The sequence below is a fragment of the Sorex fumeus genome, unplaced genomic scaffold (assembly GCF_029834395.1).
Source record: "Sorex fumeus unplaced genomic scaffold, SorFum_2.1 ptg000044l, whole genome shotgun sequence".
Lineage (NCBI taxonomy): Eukaryota > Metazoa > Chordata > Mammalia > Eulipotyphla > Soricidae > Sorex > Sorex fumeus.
Genome location: NW_026606101.1, coordinates 13,931,482 through 13,952,085, shown reverse-complemented (window position 1 = coordinate 13,952,085; position 20,604 = coordinate 13,931,482). Strand labels below are relative to the sequence as shown.

Here is a 20,604-nt window from a genome sequence, read left to right as displayed (position 1 = left end):
TCGATTGATTTTTGGCATTGAGGCCACATCTGGCAATGCTCAGCAGTTACTCCTGGCTCTGAACTCAGGGATCACCCCTGGCAGTGCTCAGGGAGCCAGATGGGATGTTGGAGATCAAACCCGGGTCCACCACAGGCAAGGCAATTGGCCTATTCACCGTACTATCGCTCTAGCCGTCATGTGACTTTATTTTTGGAGTTGTTATTTGTTTGGGGACCACACCCAGCTATATGGAGGGCTTCCTCCTGGCTCTGTGCTCTGGGGTTAACTCCTGGCAGGGCTCAGGGTGCCAGGGATCAGACCCGGGTTGACCGCATTCAAGGCAAACGCCATGCCTGCTGTATTACCTCTCGGTCCCCAAGAGCTGTGGCTTTAGGGACGAGCCTCTTAGCCGCTCAGCATTGCCTGCTGCCCTGTGGGATGACCCGGCACTTGGTCCAGCCCCCATGGCAGGATGGGCAAAGGCCTTGGCAGAGTCAGACTGCCCGTGGCCACTTCATCCACCACAGGCATTGATGAGCAGACTGACTCCAACCAGGATGGCAACAGGGCCACCGCGGAGGGATCCCACAGACACAGGCCAGAGCCTCGTTGGTCACCCGGTTATCTACTCAACAAACAAGTCAGAGGACACTTAGTGCTGGGGATATGTGAGCAGTCCTCAGCCCTGCATTAGGGGCCTCCCAGACACTCGGTGATGGGGACAGCCTAGAGTAGCACTCTTCAACCTTTCCACAGCTGCAGACCAGCAGCGACCTGTGTGCTGGCCCTGAGAACTAAGGCAGTGACTGATGTGGTGGTTTCAGCCTTTCTTCACCTTCTGACCCTGTAGACCACAGGCCGACCACCCGGAAGGCGGCCAGAGGAGGCTGTCTAACATTCTGTTTGGGGTCACGCCCGGCATGCTCAGGACTCACGCCTGGTTCTCTACCTAGGGATCATCCTAGCAGGGTCAGGGGGCTGTCTGGGTTGCCAGGGCTTGAACTCCGGTTGGCCATGAGCAAGGCAAGTGCCTTCCCCTTTCTGTTCGATCTGGCTCGTGTCAACATTTTAAGCTAAACCAGGATATGGTGTGGAGATCGCCAGATAGAGGGCCAGGGATTTCTCCAAATAGGCATGGGCGGGAATTATCTTTCCCTTTAGAGAACCGTAAAGTGGGGCTCTGGGAGAGGGGACCAGGAGATGGGGCCATTTGAGGAAAGAAAGAAGGCTGGGGGCAGGGGACAGGTGTCAGAGCCTTAGCACAACGGGGAGGGTGTTTGCCTTGCACGCAGTCAACCTGGGTTTGATGCCAGCATCCCATATGGTTCTCTGAGCACTGCCAGGAGTAATTCCTGAGTGCAGAGCCAGGAGTAAGCCCTGAGCATCGCTGGATGTTTACCCAGAAAGAAAGCCGCTCGTTTCCAAGATTCGTTTGTGTGTCCCTGGGATCATGCCTGTTAAGGAGCTTAATCAGTAGCTGGGGGCCCTTCGTGGGCATCATCTCAGGGTCCCGTTGGGGCGGGGGAGGAGAATGACTAGCTCCTCCCCTATACCCTGAGGCTCGGCATGTGTCGTCACTGCTGGCCTGTACTTGGTTTTTTCATTGAGTTCTAGAAGATGGCGGCCACTGGGCTTCTTGGGGAACAGGCGGAGGGACAGCACCTGCTCCCGTCTGGGGTGGCCCGGAGAAGGTGGCCTAATGCAAAGTCCGGAGGCATTTCTGAGCCAAGAGCTGCTCGGTTCTGAGATTCGTTTGTGTGTCTCTGGGATTGTGGCTGTTAAGGAACTTAAAGAGACTCTGGGCTTTGAGGGACACTTCTGACTCAGTTCCCTGCCTGGTGAACCGACTTCAGGCAAGTTGCTCATTTAAAAAAAAAATTTTTTTTATTATTTCTTTTAAAAAATAGTGAAACACCATGAGGTACAGTTGTAGACTTACAAATTTTTGTGCTTGGGTTTCAGTTATACAGTGATCCAGTACCCATCCCTCCACCAGTGCCCGTTCTCCATCATTTACATTTTTTAAAAATTTTTGTTAGTGAAACACCATGAGGTACAGTTGTAGATTTACAAATTTTTGTGCTTGGGTTTCAATTGAACAATAATCAAATACCCATCCCTCCACCAGTGCCCATTTTCCACCACCACCAATCCCAGTATCCCTCCCAACCCCCACCTCCCCCATCCCAAGTCGTTCTTTTGATCGCGTTTTCTAGACAACAGAATGAGTCTCCCATAGTCCTTACCAAGATGTGGTTGAAAGGCAGGACAAATAAACCTAACAGTTGGCTCCAGAAAATGCGCACCCCCTCCCTTAGGAGCTCAGAGTTGGGCGCCAGCACAGACGCTTACCAGCCCGAGTTTTGTGTGAGTCAGTGGCGCTCCGTGCCTCTCCCCCACCATCCTTGGGAGCTGGAGCTACCCCCTCGACCGGACCCACAGCCGTGTGACTCCACAGGTACATGTAGAGTGAGGTGAGCCTGGACAGTAGCAGTAGCAGCAGCTTCTGCTCCTCGGTGCTGAGCTGCGAGGGAGGGGAACGGAGAAGGATGAGTTTCGGAGCAGGTCCAGCCAAGCCCTCCGAGAGGAAGCAGCTCCCGCCCCCACCAGCAGCCCCTGCCCCGGCTCACTTTACAAAGGTCTCGTTTTGAAGAGTCACCTGTTCGCAGAGTTCCTGGTTTAAATTAAAACATGAACAGGCAGAGAGTGACATTTCCCTCCATCCCTGTCCCAGTGTCCTCTACTTCCTTTTGGGGGGCAGGGCCATGCCTGGCAGTGCTTGCAGGTTGCTCCCCGTTCTATGCTATGTGGGGGTCCCTCTCCACAGTGCTCAGGCCGCAATGCTATACTGGGGATGGTGCCCCAGACCCATATGCAATGCCTATGTCCAGTCCATGGCGCTCTCTTCAGTACCCTCCCTCCCTCTCCCCTCCCCCCCCTCCCTCCCTCCCTCCCTTCCTTCCTTCCTTCCTTCCTTCCTTCCTTTCCCTGCCCTCCCTTCTTCCCTCCCCCTTCCCTTCCCCTCCCCTCTCCTCCCTTCCCCTTCCCATCCCTTCTGACCTTGTGAGCTCAGGGGCCACATGCAGCATGGCATTCTGGTGTTGCTCAGGGGACTGTGTGATACTGGGACTCAGACCTGGGACTCTTACATGCAGTGCTCGCACTTCAACTATTTGAACTTCTCCCTGGCCTCTGGTCCTGGTTTCTTGCTTTATCCTGTGGAAATTTTTTTTTCTTCTCTTTGGGTCACACCTGGCAATGCTCAGGGGTTTCTCCTGGCTCTGCACTCAGGAATTACTCCTAGCGGTGCTTGGAGGAACATATGGGATGCTGGGAATCGAACCTGGGTCGACCATGTGCAAGGCAAACACCTACCCCGCTGTGCCATTGCTCCAGCCCCTCCCATGGAAATTTTTATGTGTGCAAAGTGTGTATATTATACTTCAGACTACTATCTATGTTAACCCCTTTTGCCAAATGAGAGTACACCCTAGATTCAGTCCTAAGCCTAACTTTTTGTTCATTTGTTTTTTTGGGGTCCAGGCCTGGCAGTGGTCAGGGGCTACATGCTTGGGGGAGCCGTGGAGTTGGGGGTGAACCGGCCCCCGCAGACCCACGCATGCATGCTCTCACACTCCCCGCCTGCTCCTGGCTCCCCCGCCTGGATCTGCTTCAGCTCAGCCCATCAGAGGCTTCCTCAGTCTCCCCAGCGGCCCTGCAGACTCCCTGCAGAGGCACTCACTCGCTGCTTCCTCCACTGAGAGGACTCAGGCCAGGGAAAGGGGTGGGGATGGCTGGAGGGAGACCTGCCACAGTGGGCACCTGAGCCTGGACATGCCCGCAGCTGTTTCCAAGGAGCTCTGTGCCCCAGGACTGGGGCCTGAGACAGACAACCCCTGGGGATGGAGACCCTCTGGCCCGTGCCAATGTCTCCTCCTCCTCAGCTAGAACCCCCAGGGCTCACATGGTGAGGGGCCCTTGCCCCCTTCTAGGTGGCCACTGGAGGGCCGTGGATGGGATCTCAGAAGGGGCCCCAGGAGCACTGATGGACTGGTCCCCTCAGCCATATGGCAGCCCCCATCTCCCTAGGACCCTGAGCAAAAGGCATTTTTGGTTTTGGTCTTAACTCCTGGCTCTGCCCTCAGGAATTACTCCTGGCAGTGCTCGGGATGCCGGGGATAGAACCTGGGTCAGCTGCATGCAAGGCAAGTGCACCCTACTCACTGTACTAGTTCTCTAGCCTCTGCAAAAGGCATTTTTTTTTGAAAGAAAAGTTTGGTCCAGAGAGAGCGCAGGAGGTAAGGCATGCGACCAGCCCTGGTTCAAATCCCCAGCACTAAATAAGTTGCCGTGAGCACCACCGGAAGTGACCCCCCAGCACAGAACCAGGAGTAGTCCCTGGGCGTAAGGTGGGAGGCTGGAATTATAGCACCGTGGTAGGACGTTTGCCTTGCACGTGGTCGACCCGGGTTTGATTCCCATAGGGTCCCCTGAGCACCACCAGGAGTAATTCCTGAGTGCACAAGCCAGAAGTAACCCCTGTGCATCGCCAGGTGTGACCCAAAAAGCAAAAAAAAAAAAAAAAGAAGAAGAAGAAGAAGAAAAGGTGATTGGCCCACAAGCACGCCAAGCAATGGCTCGGAGACAAGCTTTTCCCCCTTGCCAGGGCCAGGAAGCATAGCAGGGGGCTGGCTGGGGTGATGGGTGGGGGGGGGGGAGAAGGCTGCCTCCCCCTCCAGAGTCCCAGCGCCCCCTCCCTTTTCTCTCCTGCTGTGGCAACACCGTTCTCCACCCCCTCGCTCCATGGAAGAATGCCGTGTCCTCTGAACGGGGGCCAAGAGTGACAGGTGGTGGCAGAGGCTGTGCGGCCCCTGGTGTAAGAGATCCTTCATCCCCGCCTCCGTACCACGGCCCCACCACTGCCCAGGCAGCCGCCGGCCGGTGGACACGCAGCCTCCAGGATCCCGCTCGCTCCAGGCACGGGCCGGACAGCCTGGCACCCCCCCGCCTGCTTTCTGCAGCTCAAGAGAAGCGGGTTCGAGGAGCGGACACTCAAGGCTTCCTCATGGCAGCGGCGCACGGAGCGGTGGCGCTGGGAGGCCCGAGCCAGTCGGCAGGTGCCACACTGGGGCGGCCCGAGAGGGGAGCTCGGGAAGGGGGGGGTAGACCTCAGTGGGAGTCTGTGCCCCCATCCCTAGGGTGCCTGGGGGACCCCCGAGGTCAGAAAGCTCACTTAGTAGGGCTGCGCTGGCTAGTGTATAATGCTCCCCTTGGGAGATGGGAAATGGGGAAATGTGATGCCTTGGTGGGTGGCACTGCACCCAGGACCAGGGCTGGGGGCAGCAAGGCCCACCAGCTATGGGGCCTCGGGCGGGGGCGGGGGGCAGCCCAGCTCAGCCCCAGGACAAGCTCTTCCCAATGAGCCCGGGGCTGCGGCCCTGTGCTGCGGAGGCTCAGGGAAGGAGGGAGGGCAGGCCTGCACTTACCAGCCTCTCTGCTCCTTTGGCAGAAAAGCCCCCCGCAGAGACAGTGGGGGAACAAGCCCCCACTGCAGAGAAGGAACCTGGATCCCTAGAACCAAAGAAAGAACCTGCCCCCTCAGAGCCAAAGAAAGAACCTTCCCCCCCAGAAGAAAAGAAAGAATCTGGCCCCCCAGAAGCAAAGAAAGAATCTGGCCCCCCAGAACCAAAGAAAGAATCTGGACCTCCAGAACCAAAGAAAGAACCTGCACCCCCAGAACCAAAGAAAGAATCTTCCCCCCCAGAAGCAAAGAAAGAATCTGGCCCCCCAGAACCAAAGAAAGAATTTGGACCTCCAGAACCAAAGAAAGAACCGTCTCCCCCAGAACCGAAGAAGGAATCTGGCCCCCCAGAAGCAAAGAAAGAATCTGCCCCCCTAGAACCGAAGAAAGAACCATCTCCCCCAGAACCGAAGAAAGAATCTGGCCCCCCAGAACCAAAGAAAGAATCTTCTGCCCCAGAACCAAAGAAAGAATCTGGCCCCTCAAAGAAAGAACCGTCTCCCCCAGAACCGAAGAAAGAACCTGGCCCCCCAGAACCAAAGAAAGAATCTTCTGCCCCAGAACCAAAGAAAGAATCTGGCCCCTCAAAGAAAGAACCGTCTCCCCCAGAACCGAAGAAAGAACCTGGCCCCCCAGAACCAAAGAAAGAATCTTCTGCCCCAGAACCAAAGAAAGAATCTGGCCCCTCAAAGAAAGAACCGTCTCCCCCAGAACCGAAGAAAGAATCTGGCCCCCCAGAACCAAAGAAAGAATCTTCTGCCCCAGAACCAAAGAAAGAATCTTCTGCCCCAGAACCAAAGAAAGAATCTGGCCCCTCAAAGAAAGAACCTGACCCAAATACCTCGAAGAAAGATGCCCAAACCCCCAACCTGAAGAGAGGGGCCCCGGGGCTGGCCCAGCCCTCAGGGGGCAGCAAGGACCCTAGTGCTGAGCCTGCGGAGGGCAGCGCCGGGCAGCCTGCGGCCCTGCCTCAGCAGACCAGCACCCCGACGGCCGCGGCCCAGGGCCCCGGAGAGCCCAGTGCCCGGAAGAAGGAGGCAGGGGCCCACGCAGCCAGGAGGGGCTCCCCTGCCTTTCTGCATAGCCCCAGCTGCCCGGCCATCGTGTCCAGGTGAATGCCCTGTCCAGGAATGGCGGAGGGTGGGAGATGGGGGTGGGTCTTGTGTTTTGGAGGGCGCCTGGGGCTTCCTTGGGCAAAGCTTGCTCCCCAGTCCATTCAGACATTCCCTCGGCCCCAAGCACCTCTCCCGGAGGGTCTGCCATCACCCTCCATGCAGGTTGGGCTGCTGCCGTGTGGGCTCCCTCTTCCCACGGCCCTTTGCAGAAAGTAAGACTTTGTGGCTATTCTCAGAAGCCTGCGGTAGGGGCCCTTCACTGAAGTCTGTAGCTCCCCTTAACTTCACCAACTGGACTCTAGCCAAGAGCAAGTTCTTCCCCAGAAGTCTCGATATGACGTAATTGTCAGTAGAATATGGAAAGGTTTCTAACAGCCTGAATGACAGATTACTGCTAATGCTTTCATCACCATAATACAATAATTGCATGAATGGGGTTATTAATGACCGATGGCGAACCATGATGAGAATACTAACCCTCTTGGTTTGAATTACGCATTAATATCAATTGTATCACCGTGGTCTTGAGAAATCAAAAGCAATATATATCATCTCCCTGCATCCATATAGTATTTACCAAATCCAAAACCTCATTCAGAGTCAATAGTAATTAGTGCGGTGAGAGTCCAGTGAGCGCCCAAAGACTCTCATGGTGTCTGTGAGAACATGCCTTGGATTTGCAGAGTTCGGTGACGACTCTGTGCTCTTTGGCGGGCAGCAGGCTGGAGTTAGCTCCAGGTACGGAGGACGCTCTGGCCCTTCTTGACAGCTCTGTGTCCTCATGTTCTAGCTCCGAGAAGCTGGTGGCGGAGAAGCCCCTGAGTGACGCATCCAAACTCATCTTCGAAGGGGTGCCCGTGACCCCTGGCCCGGCAGAGCCCTGCACAGCCAAGGCAGTGGGAGAGAAGAGCCTTGCAGGCAGCTCTAAGGAAGGAGAGAAGGCCCCGGGTCAGGCTGGCCAGGATAAGGCGCAAGGGGACACCTCGAGGGGGACGGCGCCCCAGGCTGTCCCCTTGGAGACATCCGAGGTGGGGCAAGCCCTCACAGCCCGGGAGGAGGACTGCTTCCAGATTTTGGGTAGGCGGGGCAGGCGGGGTGGCCAGGTGGTGCCCTGGGGTGAGGGAGGGGGACGGGGCTCCCCTTGTCCCCCATCTGGAGGATGGAACTGCTCTGAGGAGAGGCTGGTCTGTAGGAGGGACCCCCCCTCAAAGGGAGGGGGGTAGCTGTGTTCCTAGTCTCTTCTGATAGATGGGTACTGGAGACTTAGAAGAGAGAAAGGGAGAAGAGAAGTTCCCTTATCACCAAGTCCTCAGCCCTGGCAGGATTTGAACCTGTGGGCACTGCCGGACCCCAGAGCTCACTTTTGACTTTCTTCTTGAGCTAAAATGGGGGTCAAAAAAAAATAGAAGAAGTCAGCCCTCTGGGCAGTTGAGTTTGAGTTGCGTGTGTAGAAGGGCCTGGAGCCAGATTATTCTGGTGTTCGCTCCATCCTGGGGGACTAGGGAGCACTCCCCACCCAGTACCTGGGGCTGGCATGGCCTGCGCTGAAGAGCCCCCCGGGGAGGAGGGGCGCTTGACCACAGGCCCGGAGGAAGGGGCTGGGGGCGGGGTGAGACGGGGTCAGAAGCTCCTCCTCCTCCTCTTCCTCCTCCCCCACCCCCTCCTCCTCCCCCCACCCCTCCTCCTCCTCTTCCTCCTCCTCCTCCTTCTCCTCTGCCCAGCCGGCCCGGGGAGCGGCACGGGGCCACCCAGACAGGGTGGGAGCGCCTGGCGGCGGCGGGGTGGCAGCCAGACGCCCTGTCTTCTCCCCGGGCGCAGAGACCTCCACGCGCCCCGCCCAGAAACCACATCCCCGGCGGGTGACGGACCTGAGCCGCCTCCAAGCGCTGTCTGATTTATCACCCGCCGGCTTCCCTGGCTATTTATAAAGAGGTTTCCATTCTCGATGACTCAGCCCGGCGCGCGCCAGAGCCTGCGCTGCCCCAGAGCGGCCACTGGGTGGCAGTCTCTCCCCACCCACCGGCGCGGGCATCGGCCTCTGGCCGCGGGCGGCGGCGCGTTGGCGCGAGGTGGTCGAGCTGCTCCCCCAGCGGTGCAGTGCGGCGGGCTGGCTGGCACCCACCGCCCTGGCGCCTTTTTCTTTTTCGTCTTTTCCCTTTCTGTTCTGCCCTCCTCCTTCCTTTTGTTCTTTCCTTCTCTTTCCCCGTCCTTAGTTTTGGAGCTGGACCTGGGGCAGAGCTTGGGGGCTACTCCCGGCCCAGTGCTCCGGGGACCACTTGGTGCTGGGGATCGAACCCGGGGCTCCAGCCTGGGCAGCTGTGCTCACCCTGCAGAGCTCTCTCTCCAGACCTTTTTATAATTTTCTTTTGTGACCGTGCAAAGAGTTTGCGGTTAAGTCTTCCCTGTGGAGGGGGGTGGGGGAGGGGTGGAAATAAGAGGGTTCAAGCAGTCCATTACTTCATCCCTATTTATTTATTTATTTATTTTGTGTGTGTGTGTGTGTGTGTGTGTGTGTGTGTGACACCCAGTGGGGCTCAGGGCTTACTTCCGGTTCTGCACTCAGGGATCACCCCTGGCAGTCCAACGGGAACACATGGAGTGGCCGGGGATTGAACCCGGGTCAGCGGGGTGCAAAGCAAATGCCCTCCCCGCTGTGCTCTCTCGGCCACCATCCCCACTGTTGAGGGGGAAGCTGAGCCCGTGGACACCTGTGTGCAGAGCGGAAATGACTCCTGGCCTCAGGAGGGAGTGATCCCCAGGGACCTCTTGGGAAGCCCCTGGAGGGGGCCCAGGCCGGGCTGGAGAGGGCCGCTGGGAGGACCCCCGCAGTGCCTGGTGCTGACTGTTCCCGCTCTGCTCCCCAGATGACTGCCCGCCGCCCCCTGCCCCCTTCCCGCACCGCATCGTGGAGCTGAGGAGTGGCAGCGTCAGCAGCGAGTTCAGCATGAACTCCAAGGAGGCGCTGGGCGGGTGAGCGTGGGGCCCTGGGCCGGCGGGGGGCGGGCCGAACCCTGAGCCCCTCGGTCCTCAGACCCCTTGCTGCAAGGAAGGCCAGACGAGGTGACCGCTTTCTCTGACAGCTCAGGCGGACTCCATTGTGTGTCTGGAGGGGGGCAGGGGCGTCACACCTGTCATGCAGTCACCTGCCTGCTGAGGTCCTGCCGGTCCCTCCCTGCCCATCCCAACTGTCCCTCCACTGTCCCTCTCTGTCTCCACTAGCCCAGTGGGAAACACCCCAGTGTCTTCCTGTCTGGCCCAGTTCCGGCACCTCGGCCCTCACCCCACCCCTGGGGGGTTTCCTGCTCTGTTAAAATTCTTTCCTGGGCCCACACAGCTGTCATAGGGGGGTCACCCTTCCACACGCCTCCACTTCCTGTGCCCTGCTTGGCTGCTTCAGCCCTTCACCCAGCGCCTGGCTCGGAACTTCAGGAGGGAGGGGGCGGGCATCAGCACAGCCCCCCTCAGCCCTGCAGCCCCCCCTCACAGTGCACAGCCCCTCAGCCCTGCAGCCCCCACCTCTCACAGAGCACAGCCCCCCGCCCCCCGCACCTGGCAGCCCCTCCACTCCCTGCTTCTCTCCAGCGGCAAGTTTGGAGCCGTCTGTACCTGTGTGGAGAAAGCCACGGGCCTCAAGCTGGCAGCCAAGGTCATCAAGAAACAGACGCCGAAGGACAAGGTGCGTCGGAGGGTCCCCAGAATGGTGCCCCCCCACCCCGTGTCTGGGAGCTGGTGGGTGAATGTTGTGACGGGAAGATGCCGCAGAGGGACAGATGGACAGCAGGCCAAGTCCCGCCCAAGCCTGACCCCTTGGGTAGGAAGCTGATTCCAGAAACTTCCCCTCCTGGCACTGACTCGCCCTGCCCCCGCATGAGATGCTGAAGCTGGAGGTGCAGGCAGGGCCTCTGCGGGGCCTGGGGGGCTGGGGGGTCCTAAAGGGAAGCGCCAAAGAGGAGGCTGGTCCGAGATCTTGTCCCATGTAGCCGCCAGGCCTGTCTGCCGGGAGGCTGAGAGACCACTGTGCTCAGGGGAGGGATGGACAGACACGTGAATGAAAGAGAGGGCTGAACACACGAATGAAGAAATGAACCAACGAAGGGATGAGCAAATGCAGGAATGAAGGAACTAAGGCATGAAGGAGCGAAGGAAGGAAGGAAGGAAGGAAGGAAGGAAGGAAGGAAGTGATGAAAGAATGAAGGAATGGAGTGATGAAGGATGAAGGGACAAGGGAATGAATGAGCATAATAAAAAAAACAGATAACTAAGTGAAAAAACGAAAGAAGCAATGAAAGAAGGAACAAAGGACTGAGTGAAGAAATGAGTAAAGAAAGGAGTGAAGAAATGAATAAACAATGTAGGGCTGGGTTTTTGGAGCTGGGGGTGAGGGTGAGGAGTGGCGAGGGCCCCTACCAGGGACGTCTCTGCTCAGGGAATGGGGCCGGAGCAGGAGGAGGGGAGGAGGGAAGGAGGGGAGGAGGAGGAGGAGGAGGAGGAGGAGGAAGAGGAGGAGGAGGAGGAAGAGGAAGAGGAAGAGGGAAAGTTTTCTGGTAGCTGAGGCAGGAAAGCGCTTCAGGTGGGGGCTGGGAAGAGGCCTGAGACCCCTGAGGGGGGTGCAGGGCCCAGAGTGAGACTCCGAATGTTCTGGGCCGTGCCAGAGCTCCAACTGACCTGTTTGGTGTCCAGCGTGGGCTCAGCACAAGGGGAGGCAGCGTGTTTCCAGGGGACCCCGCCTGCCCTCTTCCCTCCTTTGGGCCTGGATGCGTCTCTGGGGCCAGTGACGCTGAGGCTGCCATGTCCCGTGCCATGTCCCATGCCATGTCCCTTGGGGAAGGCGGGAGCCGCCAGCACCGATGTCTGGACGGGGGAGAGGGCGAGTGAGCAGAGAGGGGTCCCAGCAAGCAGGACCAGGACGGGAAGGGCCCCGGGCGGAGGGGGCCGGTTCCCGGGCAGACAGGGGGAGACACTGTGGGGCGACAGGCTCCGGGGATGCTAACTGGGAGCCCCCAGCACCGTAGGGGCCAATCTCGCCTCCACAGCCAGTTTCAAGGTCCCACAGTGACCCCAGGGCCACACTTTCTGGAGGTGGCCCCTAGCGTGGGGTTCGGACTGGGCTGGGTCCTGGGACGGAGCCACCGGATGTGGGGCTGAGGAACGAAGCTCGGGTCATGGGGCAGGGGTCCTAGCACATTGCCCTCCGCGCTGGGGGAGAGCGATGTCCTCTGGCCCATGGGCATGTCGGGGCCATCTGCCCAGGGGGACGTGGGGTGTGAGGCATCCAGGGCGCTCCTTAGGAATGAATGGCCACGAGGCAGGCGAGTGGGGTTGCAGGAAGGAGCCCGTTTGGGAGCCCTGCCCTGTAAGATGCATGTCACATCAGTTCGGGGGCTGGAGGAGAGAGGGGGGAAGTGAGGAGGTGGGAGACCGGGGGTCCCCCATCCCGGGGCATGGGAGGAAGGGGCCCGGCGGGACTGTCAGGGGGTTGCTGAGGGCCAGGGGGCCAGGGGGCCCGGTGGGCGGACGGGAGGGAGCACACAAGGACAGCCCCTGCCGGTCCCTGCCCCCAGGAGATGGTGATGCTGGAGATCGAGGTGATGAACCAGCTGAACCACCGCAACCTGATCCAGCTGTACGCGGCAATGGAGACGACCCACGACCTCATCCTGTTCCTGGAGTAGTGAGTGCTGGGGGCCTGGGGTTGGGGCAGGGGCCGGGCCCGGCAGGCCGCAGATGGCTCTGTGCACGCAGCATCGAGGGCGGCGAGCTCTTCGAGAGGATCGTGGACGAGGACTACCAGCTGACTGAGGTGGACACCATGGTGTTTGTCAGGCAGATCTGCGACGGGGTCCTCTTCATGCACAAGATGAACGTGCTTCACCTGGACCTCAAGGTACCCGGGCGACCCCCGCCCCCTCCCTCCCCCACCCTCCTCCCCATGCCCTTCCCCTGCCCTCCTCTTCCCTGCCCTCCTCCTCTCCCACCCCCAAAGGGGCCACTGAGCGCCACAGGCATCCCAGGCTACAAGCAGAGACCGTCCCCCACCTCCAGCTCACCCGGCCTGGCATGAAGCACTTGCCAGGGGTCCCTGTGGTCCCGTGAGGCCCGTGTCTGTCGCCTCACCCAAGGAGGTGTGAAAATGGGACCAGGGGGCTGTTCAAAGGGCCGGGGCGCATCCCCATGTCCTGAGTTTGCTCTCTGGACCAGCATCGTGTGTCCCTGAGCACTGTCAGGTATCACCCCAAAACCAAAAAGGGAGGAGGTTCGAAAGTGTTTGCTGAGTGCTGAGCCCGGGATGGTGCTGGGGATGTTTGTCTGTTTACTCAACACTTTGCTGGAGGCCCCGGGTAGCACAGCCAGTGGGTGTGGGGGCACCAGCTGAAAGGGTGGAAAGAGTGATTGATGATGTCCGGCCAGAGAGACGCTTTCGGGGCTGGAGCACAGGTTGCAGGCAAGAGCCCTGGGGTTGGGTCCCCGACCCCCCCCCATGGTACTGACAGGAGGGTGTGGCCCCTGAACACAAGTGAGTGTGGCCCTCAAACCAAAGAGGAAAAAAAGAGGGAGGAAGGGAGAAAGGGAGCGAGAAAAGAAGGAAGAAAGAAAGGGAGGGAGGAAGAGGGAGAGAGGAAGGAAGAAAAGAAAGAAGGAAGGAGGAAGGAAAAGAAGAAAAGGGAGGGAGGGAGGGAGGGAGGGAGGGAGGAAGGGAGGGAGGGAGGGAGGGAGGAAGAAAGGAAGGAAGGAAGGAAAGAAGGAAGGAAGGGAGGGAGGGAGAAGGGTAAGGGAAGGGTAAGGAAAGGGAAGAGAAGGTGAATTCCTCACCCTGCTCTGGCCTTGCACTCAGCAGGTCAGAGCGGGCAAATCCACCTCTGCAGCCGGCAGGCCGCACCCCAGATCTGCCCGAGTCTGGGCCATGCTGAGGCCAGCGCTGGGGCTGGCAGACTGTCCTCCAGGCAAGTGTTAGCATTTGGGGGTTGGCGTCCGGGGTCAGGGCCTCGGGAGAATGGAGATGCTTTCCCTGGACGGAGGTGTGCCGGAGCCTCAGGGACCTCCCGCCCCATCCTGGGAGCCAGCAGACCAGTCGGGAGGGGGACTGGCCTCCACAGGCCAGTGGGGAAACTGAGCAGCCAGATGGTTTGAAGTCATCATTGTTACAAAGGACAGGGAGTCCTGGGAGAGACAAGGCGAAGGGCGCAGGCCAGGCTGGAGCAGCGCCGGCAACTCTCCCACTCTCTGTGTGATCGGGAGACAGGAGTTTAAGATGGGTATATAAATCAGGTGTTTCATCCCGATAAAGACTTTTTATTTTATCTTGGGACTTTTTTTGGGAGGTGCGTGGGCACACTCAGTGATACTCAGGGATCACTCCTAGTGGGATTCAGGGACCATATGGGGTGCCAGGGATCAAACCTGGGTCCGTCATGTCCGAGGTAAACACCCTACCTACTGTACTGTTTCCTTGGCCTCCCCAAAGTTGAGGTGATTTTTTTGTTTTGTTGCTTTTTGGAGGTCACACCCGACAATGCACAGGGGTTAATCCTGGCTCTGCACTCAGGAATTACTCCTGGCGGTGCTCGGGGGACCATATGGGATGCTGAGAATTGTACCCGGGTCGGCTACGTGCAAGGCAAACGCCCTACCCGCTGTGCTATCGCTCCAGCCCCTGAATTTTAAGTTTCTGGCTTGAATCTGTGGAGTTCTGCCAGCCCTCTGGAAAAGTCTGTTTTGTTGTTGTTGTTGTTGGGGGGGGGATTTAGGGTCCCAATTACAAATACCAGCAGGTCAGAGAGACAGGGGGGTGCTTGATTTTCAGGGCCCCAATCCTGTTTCAATTCCCGGCTCTGCATACGGTCCCCTGAGCGCACAGCCAGGATTAAGCCCTGAGCACTGCCAGGGGTGAGCCAACCCTCCTCATAAAATAAAAGAGAAATATGTAACTCCAGGGGCAGGAGTCATACTAACACCTAAAGTGTATCTTAAAGTGTGAGTGTGTGAGAGAGACAGTGAGAGAGAGTGTGTGTGAATGTATTGTGTGAATGTATGTGTGAGTGTGAGGGAGAGCATGGGTAAGAAAGGAGAGAGCATGAGAGAGAGAGAGAGAGAGCAAGCATGTGTGAGAGAACATGTGTGAGTGAGTGTGTGTGTGAGAGAGTATGTGAGAGAGGGTGAGAGAATGTGTGTGAGAGTGTGTGAATGTGTATGTGAGTATGTGTGTGAATGTGTGCGTGAGAATGAAAGGCATGTTGAAAGTGTGTGAATGTGTGTGTGTGACTGTGTAAATGTGAGTGAGAGTGTGAATGTGTATGGGTGAATGTGCGTATAAGAGTGTGAATTTTTACGTGTGTGTATGAGAGAGAGAGCATGTGTGAATGTATGTGTGAGTGAAAGGTGTGTGAGTGTGAATGTATATGGTGAATGTGTGTATTAGAGAGCCTGTGTGAATGTGTGTGTGAGTGAATTTTTGTGTGTGTATGAGAGAGAGAGAGAGAGAGAGAGAGAAGAGAGTCTGTGTGTGTGTGTGTGTGTGTGAGAGAGAGAAATAGAGATAGAGAGAGAGGGGAGAGAGAGAGAAAGAGAGAGAGTCCGTATTTAGGACAGCTCTCTGTTTTTCATCAGAGAAGGTTGCATGGTCCAGTGAGCCAGGAGAACCATCTGGAACCATGTCCCTGGCGGGGCTTCTCCTGCCTTCAGAGGAGACCCTCGTGTGTCCTGTTTCCCCAAGCCTTTGTGCCCTTCCTTTCCTCAGCCACTAGCATCGTGCTCTGAGTGAATGGAGCAATTCAAAAAGGACCTTAGAAAGTATTTTACAAACGATTCCAAGGCAAAGGTCCAGCAGGCCAGACCACCAACAGGCATTGCAGGATCATGGGGGCTCTGAGGCCCCAAGTCTGGGGCTGGGGAAGCCATGTGGCCTGGTGCCTGCCTTTTCAGGAGGTGCAGAAAATCAGGAAATTGCCATTTTTGTATGAAATCTTCCTTTAGAGCATGGTGAAGCGATTTTAAAGTGCTTCCGAGGGGCTGGAGTGATAGTACAGCGGGTAGGGCGTTTGCCTTGCACACGGCCAGCCCGTGTTTGATTCCTGGCATCCCATATGGTCCCCCGAGCACCGCCAGGAGTAATTCCTGAGTGCAGAGCCAGGAGTAACCTCTGTGCATTGCCAGGTGTGACCCAAAAAGCAAAAAATAAATAAATAAGTAAGTAAAGTGTTTCCGTGGTCCGACTAGGACCGGGTTCCTGATCTGTGAAGAGCAGAGGGAGGCCTGGTGGGAGAGTCTCTCTGACCTTGCAGCAGGGCGTTTGCTCAACCACCGGCCACCCACTGTGTCCAGGGCTGGGATTGAGCCCCTGTGGGTGCCTTTGTTAGACATGGGCAAGGGAGGGCTCCGAGGGATAGTAGAGAGAAAAGCGCTTGCCTTGCCGGCAGCCAGCCCGGGCTCAATCCCTGGCACCCTGTCTGTTTCCTTGAGCATTGCCAGGAGCAAGAAGGCTGCGGGAGAGGGTCCTTGCTTGGGAAGACCCGGCCCCCAGCCCTGAATGTTCTGTGGGTCCTCAGAGTGGCATCAAGGGACCAGGGCTGGATCAGAGTCCTGGTATCAGTCCTGGCCCCACCACCAACTGGTTGGGACACCGGAGCTGTCACTTCTGTGCCTGTGCCTCAGTTTCCCCGGTTGTGAAATGGCGTGTGGACACAGAGTCCCAGGCTCCTCAGTGGGGTGTCCTTCCTGACCGGGAGCACCGTCCAAGGAGTCCAGCTTCCTCTGCGGGCCAGAAGCAGGGTCTTCCCTCCTTGCCTTCTGGGGTGGACTCCAGGCTCGCCCCCCCCACCCCCCCCTCCCGCAGACTTCCTCCTCCGAGCCCCTGTCTGTGATGGGCCCGGAAAAGCCTGGTGCTGCCGGTGTCAGGGAGGCGGCCCTGGCAGCCAGCACGGGCCCGGGTGGACCTGGCGGGGAGGGGAGGGTGAGGCGGGTCAGAGGCCAACCCAGGTCACCCCCTTCTCCTCAGCCAGAGAACATCCTGTGCGTCAACACCACGGGCCATTTGGTGAAGATCATCGACTTCGGCCTGGCACGGAGGTACCCCCTGGGTGGGTGGGGAGGGCCGGGCGGGGTCGGGGTGGGGTGGGCAGGCGCAGGGAGGCGCGGCGGGCGGCGGCGGAGCTGAGCGGGCGGCTCTCACCTGCAGGTACAACCCCAACGAGAAACTGAAGGTGAACTTTGGAACCCCCGAGTTCCTGTCACCTGAGGTGGTGAACTACGACCAAATCTCCGATAAGACGGACATGTGGAGCATGGGGGTCATCACTTACATGCTGTGAGCCCCCGGGGGCTGGCGGTCGTGGGCTTGGGGAGGACTGGGGCAGGTGGGGGTGTGGGGGGAGGCCAAGCTGGGCCTGGGGGTCTTGCTGAGGTGGATGCCCCCCCACCAGCTCACACTCTTCCAGCCAGGGCTTTGCAAAGGGTCTGGGAGTCTGAGGGAGAAATAGGAACGGGGAGCTTTGTACCCATTTTAGAGTTGGAGAAATCAAGGCCTCTAAAGGCGGAGCGTGCCAGCAGCCCTGGACCTTGGACAGCAGATCTCCGCTGAGCCTGGGAGGGAGGACGGAGGGTCAGGGACGATTTTTTTTTTTTGCACTCATCATTCCTCTTCTTCACTGTAACCCTGGGAAGCTGGGATACTTGCGCCCATTTTACAGATGAGAAGAGTGAGGCTCAGAGAGGGGAAGTGACTTGCCCAAGGTCACCCAGCCAGATTCAAAAGCCAGGTCTGTCCCACTCGGGCGGCTGGGGGTCTTCTCGGCACACGGTGCTGCCTCCTAGGATCCGTGCCCACCACCAGTCACCCCCTCACCGCTCTGCCCTCTGTCCCGCTCCCTGCAGGCTCAGTGGCCTGTCCCCCTTCCTGGGCGACGACGACACGGAGACACTGAACAACGTGCTCTCTGCCAACTGGTACTTTGACGAGGAGACCTTCGAGGCCGTGTCGGAGGAGGCCAAAGACTTTGTCTCCCACCTGATCGTCAAGGACCAGGGGTGAGGCTCGCCCCGGGATGCCAGCCCTGCGTATGCCGGCTGGGGGCGGGTGGGGGCTCCCTGGCACACTGCTCACCCTCCCGCCATGCCCCTCCCTCAGGGCCCGCATGAGCGCTGCCCAGTGCTTGGCCCACCCGTGGCTCAACAACCTGGCAGAGAAAGCCAAACGTTGCAACCGACGCCTCAAATCCCAGATCTTGCTTAAGAAATACCTCATGAAAAGGCGCTGGAAGGTACTGCAGCCTGGGGGAGGCTCGGGGCGGGGGTGGGGGAGGGCTGCAGGGTGAGAAGGGTGGCTGGTCCTGGCCCAGGCCCACCAGCACGCACTGGGCAGGTTCTGTCCAGCAGGCCAAGGAACTGGAAAACGGGGCTCACTCTCTGTCTCTGCCATGGCTGGCAGCAAGCCCCAGGGGGCCGCAGAGCGGGGGGGGGGGGGGGCTCAGGGCGAGGTCTCTGGCCCTTCTCAGGCGGCCTCCCTTCCCTCCACTGCTTGCAGGCCTGGGGGAAGCAGGACACACACACACACACACACACACACACACACACACACACGGGTCAGGGGCTCAGACTCTCTGGGTGGGGGCTGGGTAGTTATTAAAAGCTATCAACAAAGGCTCTGGACCAAAACAAATCAGTTAGGTCCAGGGGAGGGGGAGTGCTCGAAATAAGGTGGCCAGCCAGTGCAAAAGCCCTGGGGCAGGTGCTGGACTGGGAGCTTGAGAAACAGGCTGGGATGGGGTAAGCTGGGGTGGAGGGTGGGGGGGGGGAGACAGGGTGGGGAGAGACACGGCAGACGTGGGAGGGGCTTGTCTTTTCCTTGGAGGTACTGAAATGGGAGCCCCTGGCATCGTGGTGGTGTCCTGGCACTGCTGGTGGTTGTTCTGGGGACAGCCCTGCCCCTTTCCTGCTGTCTGGGCCCTGGGGGATAGACGGGGACCTGGTCCCTGCACCACTGCCAACCCCCTCTCCCTCCACCCCCCGCCCTGCTCCCCTCCAGAAAAACTTCATCGCCGTCAGCGCTGCCAACCGCTTCAAGAAGATCAGCAGCTCAGGGGCCCTGATGGCGCTGGGGGTCTGAGCCCCCCCGGGGCAGCTGGAGCCTGGACGCAGCCACATGGGGCCCGGGGCTGAGGCCACACAGTCCCGCAGGCCAGAGCGGATGGCCGGATCCCCAGCGCGGCCTGGCCAGGACAAGGCAGCGCCAGGCTGGGAGGCTCGGGGCTCCCCACGCCCCCACGCATGGACCGCTTCCCCCGACAGAGACGCCTCGGATGTGGCCCGAATCCATCCCGCTAAAGCCTCCTGGGTGGGGGCCCTGGACCTGATGTTCGCTCCGACCCCCAGCTGTGGCGCGCCCGGGGACACCCCAGCCCCGGCCTGGGCACGCTCCCGGCTGGGGTGGGGGAGTGGCGGGGGCACTCAGCACATCGGGCTGCTGTGGTTCGGGGCAGGAGGACTCGGGGCAGGGCAGGAAGGCAGCCAGGCCCTCCTGAGTCCAGCTGGCAGGGGAGACAGAGGCGGCTTTGTGCGGAGGGCCTCGAGCCCCCGCCCGCGCCCCACGCCCAGCAGATAAGGCCCCCGCGCGCGAGCACCATCTGGCCCGGGCCTGGCCCCCGCCCACCTTCCTCGCGACCACCAACACACAGGAACTCGGTGTGAGAGAGCACGGACGCCCAGCCCGGGCTTGGGGGAGTGGGGAGGGGACGGCCCAGGGGACTCGGGAGACCACCCCCAGTCTTGCCCGAGGGCCAAGCCACTCTGGACCTTTCTCCCGGGGTGACCGTGGGGGTCAGCGGGCCCAGGAGGAGCGGGACGGCGGCGGGGCAGCCCCCAGCCTGCTCTCAGCTTGTGCCTTGTAAATAAATGTACAGATCTGACGCGGCCCCTTCCCTTCTGCGCCCGTGCAGGGGTTGGGGGGGGTGTCTCCCGGTGGGCACGGGGCACTTCAGGGGGGCTGGTTTCTGCACAGTGTGGGACTTGCTCACCCAACCTCGGGGCCCGCACTGAGGGGCAGGGCGGGGTGGGGCTCCCCCACCTTGTGTCTCAGTTTCCCCATTGGCCAGAGGAGATCACAGCGTGGGTCTGCGTGGATCGGGCAGTTACCAAGCGCTGGGCCCGCTTCCCGTGCTGGGTACTCTGAACGCACCAGGCAGATGTTATCATCCCTATTCCTGTTTGACGTGGGGAAACTGAGGCTCCGAGGGGGCACACCCCCCAGCACAGCAGGCACGGGGTCTGGGATGGATGTCTCTACCTGCCGCCCCTCCCAGAGCGAGGGGAACACGTTGCCGGGCGCGGGGCTGAGCAGAGCCTCAGAGGGGCTTCAGTGATGGGCTGGGGGGCTGCTCTCTGCCCCTTCCTGTTGGCCGCAGACCCTCGGCCCTGGCTGCTGTGTGCTGGGGGGAGGGGACCATTGCTGCTGGAGGGACCACCCCTGAGGGCAAGAGCGCTGAGCCCTGAAGGACCAGAACCTTCCTGGCTGTGAGACCACTCGGTCAGCAGGAGAAGCTGGCTGAAGAGGGGCGGCTGGGCCACTCGTGGGAGGCCTTGGGGTTCCAGAAGGTTCAGCATCCACGGAGGCCGGGACAGCTCACGGTGCCCCCACGTGGCGGGCCCGGCAGTGCCCTGGGCCACACAGCCCCGGTGGTGGCAGGGCAGGGGCCGCACCTCCTGGGGAGACCCCTTTCCCACGCAGCCCCCTGCCGCGCTGTGGACATGCCAGAGAATCCAGACCTGCCCTCCCGGCCGGGGCCGCGGCCAAAGCTGGTGGGTGCAGCATCCTTGGGGTGGGGTGGGGACGCTGGGGTCTGAGCCTGGCGGGCTGCCGTCGGGCTCGGGGGACCCTGCTTGGACTCTTGCATCTGGGCAGGGCCCCCGCCCGCACGCCACCTGCCAGCTGGGCCCACCCCCTCCTCCTGGCTGGCCCCCCGCCCAGGCCGCCCCGGCCGCCTGGCCACACAGCGCGCT

The 20,604-nt window shown here is 59.8% G+C and overlaps 1 protein-coding gene across 1 annotated transcript; it reads left to right on the top strand.

Annotated features, from left to right (window-relative positions):
* The first annotated feature begins 454 nt into the window (after positions 1–454).
* LOC130030305 (myosin light chain kinase 2, skeletal/cardiac muscle-like) lies at positions 455–19,380 on the top strand. Its single transcript, XM_056121552.1, has 14 exons — positions 455–542; positions 5,004–5,099; positions 5,720–5,776; positions 6,320–6,614; positions 7,409–7,695; positions 9,483–9,588; positions 10,201–10,294; positions 12,180–12,289; positions 12,361–12,502; positions 16,610–16,680; positions 16,790–16,918; positions 17,485–17,637; positions 17,738–17,870; positions 18,635–19,380. The coding sequence occupies exons 1-14, from the start codon at positions 455–457 to the stop codon at positions 18,713–18,715; spliced, it is 1,842 nt and encodes a 613-aa protein (XP_055977527.1). The 3' UTR covers positions 18,716–19,380.
* Positions 19,381–20,604: the final 1,224 nt, after the last annotated feature.

What these genes read in the sequence shown, in the direction of transcription:
- LOC130030305 (XM_056121552.1), top strand. Translation starts at nt 455, where the DNA reads ATGGGCAAAGGCCTTGGCAGAGTCAGACTGCCCGTGGCCACTTCATCC. An exon ending in AACAGACGCCGAAGGACAAG is followed by an intron (nt 10,295 to 12,179) that starts GTGCGTCGGAGG and finishes CCCTGCCCCCAG; the next exon opens with GAGATGGTGATGCTGGAGAT. An exon ending in CTGATCGTCAAGGACCAGGG is followed by an intron (nt 17,638 to 17,737) that starts GTGAGGCTCGCC and finishes CCCCTCCCTCAG; the next exon opens with GGCCCGCATGAGCGCTGCCC.